We start from the raw sequence: 5,188 nt of genomic DNA, 5'->3' as shown, positions 1-5,188 counted from the left end.
AACTGTTGGATGTCGGGTACATACATCCCTCCAAAGCCCCATATGGTGCCCCGGTTCTGTTCCAAAAGAAGAAGGATGGATCTTTGCGCATGTGTATAGACTACCGGGCGCTCAAAAAAATAACGGTGAAAAACAAGTACCCTATACTAGGGGTGTTCAAGAAATCCGAAATCCGAAAAAATCAGAAATCCGATCCGAAATCGAAACCCAAATAAACCGATCCGAATTCTTATTCGGATATTCGGATCGGATCAATCTGAATATCCGAATAACTAATTCGGATTCAGATCGGATTCGGATATGGAAATTTAAAAAATTCGGATTGTTCGGATTATTCGGATATCCGTCTAATCCGAATAAAAAACATGTTTTTAGTGGTATTTTCCGATTTTGGTATATTTATTAGACTATTATTTGAAGTTTAAACTTAAAATTTGTGTTAAGAGCAGTTCGTATTTTCCGGTTTATATGTGTATTATGATTCTAAACTATTAAATGTTATGAACAAAAAAATAGGAAATGTTTTAGGTTTATTTCGGATTATTCGGATATATCCGAATCTGGTCCGAATTGTATTCGGATAGATTCGGATCGGATAGGAATATTTCTAATTCGGATCGGATCGGATTTCGGATAGGGTCCAAAAATTTTCAAATCCGAATAACCCGAATAATCCGTTATCCGATCCGATGAACACCCCTACCCTATACCGCTAATTGCTGATTTGTTCGATCAACTTGGCAATGCTAAGTACTTCACGAAGCTGGATTTGCGATCGGGCTACTATCAAGTAAGAATTGTCGAGGGGGACGAGGCCAAGACAACTTGCAACACAAGGTATGGGTCGTATGAGTTTCTCGTGATGCCGTTTGGCCTTACAAATGCACCCAGCAACGTTTTGTACTTTGATGAACAAGCTCTTCCATCCATTCTTGGATAAGTTTGTGGTGGTTTACTTGGACGACATAGTAGTATATAGTCGCACTATGGAGGACCATGTGGCAGACTTGCGGCAAGTGTTCCAAGTGCTATGAGAGAATGAGCTATATGTCAAGTTGGAGAAATGCTCGTTCGCCCAAGAAGAGGCGGAGTTCTTGGGTCATCGTATTAAGGAAGGAAAACTCATGATGGATGAAGCCAAGGTAAAGGCGATCCAAGAGTGGGAAGCACCAACCAAGGTTCCCGAGCTTCGTTCGTTCCTTGGGTTGGTCAACTATTATCGCCGTTTCATCATGAGTTATTCTGCAAAAGCTGCACCCTTGACGGATTTGCTCAAAAAGAATAAGCCGTGGGTATGGGACGAGCAATGCGAGGCAGCTTTCAAGGCGTTAAAGGAAGCGGTTATGTCGGAACCTGTCTTGGCACTCCCCGACATTACAAAACCGTTCGAATTACACACTGACGCATCGGATTTTTCCATTGGAGGGGTCCTTATGCAAGAAGGACATCCGATTGCGTTCGAGAGCAAGAATCTTAACGACACCAAGAAGAAGTATATGGTACAAGAAAAGGAGATGACGGTCGTAGTACACTGCTTGCGTACTTGGAGGCATTATCTTTTCGGGTCCAGGTTCGTTATCAAAACCAATAATGTTACCACTAGCTATTTTCAATCGCAAAAGAAGTTAAGTCCCAAACAAGCTAGATGGCAAGACTTCCTTGCGGAATTTGATTATGTCTTGGAGTATAAGTGATGTATGATGTGCGCGTGCGTCTTAAAATTATAAGAGGTTGGATGATTTGCTTTTGCACAAGATCGTGTTTTAAATTTATAAAAGTGATTTCTACAAAGACTAAACACACACAAAACAGGCAAGTGTACCTATCGTATATGTAGAATAGTATTGGTAAGAACCAAGTATCGATCCGTGGAAACAAAGGTTTCTAATAATAAATCGTTGTTTACTTCAATTGGAGGTTTTAATCATTTTGGGGTTGATTTTTAACTTTTTTATGATATATAAATACTTATATATATAATATATAGGTGACCGAGAAAAGAGATTCTAAATGAGTTGTTCAATTATGCGAAGGTTACCATCTAAGATCAAGAATCCACTCCATTTTAGCATTGATAATTAATATGTAGACATGTGATAAACTTGCCGTAGCAATATATGATAGATAGCTCCTTAAGCCTTAAGTGAGCATCTTCGACACTAAGGAGATGGTATGCGCATTTTAAAGTCCACCTTTTCCTAATGTCATACCATCTCAATGATGTCGATTTAAGTTGGCAAGTAGTTTCGTAAAGTAGAAAGATTAGGATTGACTTCGATTTCTCAAATACCAATTCTAACAACTTCGGGTGGTTGTAGTTTAGTCACACAACCTCCCCTTGGTTGATTTATGTAAGTTATAATTACACATTCCATTAACATTTGATTTCTTTAACTAATTTGATATCCTAAGCAAAGCCATTTTCGGATTACCAAGGTTTAGAAAAATACACCATAACTTATATCTCATCATTTCTAAGTACAATATAAGGATCCATGTTTCGATAATGTATCAAAGTATTTCTCTCTTTCAAGAACATGAATCGATCATGAACGATTGACAAAGATATTGACAACCACCAACTTTGATTTGGTGATTTAAGATGGTGAAACATTTCTCATCAAAAGATAATTGTAATATAACCATGTACTTTACTAGACTACATCACATGTCTTGGTTAATTATCAAGTAAAACAAAGCTTCTTCATAGATTTTAGATGGTAAAAAGAGTTTAGCTCATAATGAGCATAGTGATAAAAATTAAGATGATTGATAATAACAAATACATGATTAAACTTGGAACAATCTAACCAAATGTAGATGAATCATTCTTATTCTTCTTAATGATGGTAATGATGGTTGATGATGATTATTAGTGGTGATGACCTCCAAACCTTCAAACTCTTCACTAGATCTTCAAAGTGAGTGTTAGTGTGTGTTTTTATAAGTGAAAACCGAAGAGAATTCTTTTCAATGCACACCCTTCAAATGGCACAAGAGACACTATTTATAGGCAATCTGGAGTGTGAAGCACGGCCCCGTGCTTGATGAGCACGCCCCCGTGCATTTTTAAGACATGTGCCAGATTTGTTTTGTCTTTTATGTGACGTGGCCACGGCCCCGTGCTTTTTAGTGATATGTGCTAATTCTTTTTGTTGTTTCTGTAAGGTAAGCACGGCCCCGTGCTTCCTGAGGCACGCCCCCGTGCTTTTTACTGACATGTGCTAATTCTCTTTGTCGTTTCTGAAAGGTAAGCACGGTCCCGTGCTTCCAAAAGCACGGCCCCGTGTTTCCTGAAAGAACAGCCCCGTGTTTCCTGAAGCACAGCCCCATGTTTCCTGAAGCACAACCCCATGTTTTGTTGTTTTCTTTGGTTTTTCTTTGGCTTTTCATTCGTTTCTTCGTTTGAGGCTTGGATTCACCTGAAAATACATTTTAACATGATAAGTAGTTATTTTAACTATATTATACGATAGAAGTTGCAGTTTTTAGAGATTATTTGATGCTAAAAAGATGTATATTTTTATATACATCAATAAGCCGGGAAAAGCAAATGTGGTAGCTGATGCACTAAGTCGAAAAGCTGAAGTTGCTGCCATCACTAGACCCACATTTGATCTCCAAGACCAAATAAAGGAAAGGCTAAAGGAAGATTCGTTTGCAAAGCATCTCTTCACTTTAGCCAAGGAGGGCAAAACAACTCGTTTTTGGGTGAAAGGCGAGTTGTTATTCACCAAAGGAAACCGGTTGTTTGTGCCAAGATGGGGCGATCTTAGGCGCAAAATCATGAAGGAGTGTCATAATTCATTATGGGCTGGTCATCCTGGAGTAAAAAGAACGGTGGCACTCATCGAAGGTACATTCTATTGGCCACGTCTAAAGGATGATGTTGAGGCATATGTTCGAACTTGCCTAATTTGCCAACAAGACAAGATCGAACAGCGTCAACCAGGAGGATTGTTGGAGCCTTTAACCATTCCGAAGGGGCCATGGGAAAGCTTTTCCATGGACTTCATTACTTGCCTGCCCAAGTCTGAAGGCTCCGGGAGTATTATTGTAGTGGTTGATAGGTTCTCAAAATACGAAACCTTCATCCCTGCACCTGCTGATGTAACTAACCGCTGCTGAAACGGCAAGGCTGTTTTTCAAGCATGTGGTCAAGTACTGGGGGATTCTGCACGTAATTGTTAGTGATCGAGACCCGCGATTCACTGGGAAGTTCCGGTGTGAGTTGTTCAAGATTATGGGGACTGACTTAAACTTCTCAACCAGCTTCCACCCCCAAACGGATGGGCAAACCGAAAGGGTTAATGCCTTGTTTGAGTTATATCTCCGACACTATGTAAGTGCAAATCAAAAGGATTGGGCGAAGCTCCTTGATGTTGCACAATTCTCTTATAATATGCAGAGGAGTGAAGCTATGGGGAAGAGTCCTTTTGAGCTGGTCACGGGACACCAGCCACTTACCTCAAATGCCTTAGCGGCATCATACGAAGGAAATAGTCCAGCTGCTTACAAAAGCTTGAAGGAATGGCACGAGCAAGCTGATTTAGCTCGGACTTCTCTTAACAAGGCACGTAGAGTTTCAAGTCAGAGACCAAGTTATGGTGAAACTCGTACCAAATCAGTTCAAGTCTCTAAGGAAGGTTCATAAAGGACTTGTTCGTAGGTACGAAGGCCCATTTCCGGTGATTTCTCGCATTGGTAAAGTTTCCTATAAACTCCAACTACCATCAAATTTGAAGATTCATCCTGTCATCCTCGTAAGTTTCCTCAAGCCTTATCATGAAGACTTGGAAGACCCAAATCGTGGTGTGTCTAAGCCGGCGCCAACCGCTGTTGTAACATCATTCGATCGGGAAGTTTCTAAGATTCTGTCCGATCGAACCGTTAGTCGAAGGGGTGTGCCAACGCACAAAGAATACTTGGTCAAGTGGAAGAACTTGCCGGGCACCGAAGCAAGTTGGGAAGCCGAGGATACGTTGTGGCAGTTCCGAGACAAGATCAAGGAATACCATGAAGCTGGCACGACGAGGACGTCGCAAGTTTAGGTGGGGGAGAATGTCACGACCCGCCTAAAAGCAGATCGCAACAGCCCCGTTTTTCCGGACATTTCCAGCAAGTCCAAGGTTCCAAGACTTAGAAAAATCTGGTTAAAACATGCTAGAAAGATCCATTGTAAATATCT

General features: G+C 40.7%; 1 protein-coding gene across 1 annotated transcript; it reads left to right on the top strand.

Moving 5' to 3' along the window:
• The first annotated feature begins 4,243 nt into the window (after positions 1 to 4,243).
• Positions 4,244 to 5,051, top strand: LOC143599008 (uncharacterized). Its single transcript, XM_077077080.1, has 2 exons — positions 4,244 to 4,633; positions 4,746 to 5,051. Exons 1-2 carry the CDS (start codon positions 4,244 to 4,246, stop codon positions 5,049 to 5,051), a joined length of 696 nt encoding a protein of 231 aa, XP_076933195.1.
• Positions 5,052 to 5,188: the final 137 nt, after the last annotated feature.

Source organism: Bidens hawaiensis, unplaced genomic scaffold, assembly GCF_021521415.1.
Source record: "Bidens hawaiensis isolate Kalapana, Puna unplaced genomic scaffold, B.hawaiensis_p1.1 tig00051379_1, whole genome shotgun sequence".
NCBI classification, from domain to species: Eukaryota; Viridiplantae; Streptophyta; class Magnoliopsida; order Asterales; family Asteraceae; genus Bidens; species Bidens hawaiensis.
Note: the sequence above shows the minus strand (reverse complement) of the source record. Positions and strands in the feature narration are given on the sequence as shown.

What these genes read in the sequence shown, in the direction of transcription:
- LOC143599008 (XM_077077080.1), top strand. Translation starts at nt 4,244, where the DNA reads ATGGGGACTGACTTAAACTTCTCAACCAGCTTCCACCCCCAAACGGAT. An exon ending in CTCGTACCAAATCAGTTCAA is followed by an intron (nt 4,634 to 4,745) that starts GTCTCTAAGGAA and finishes TCAAATTTGAAG; the next exon opens with ATTCATCCTGTCATCCTCGT.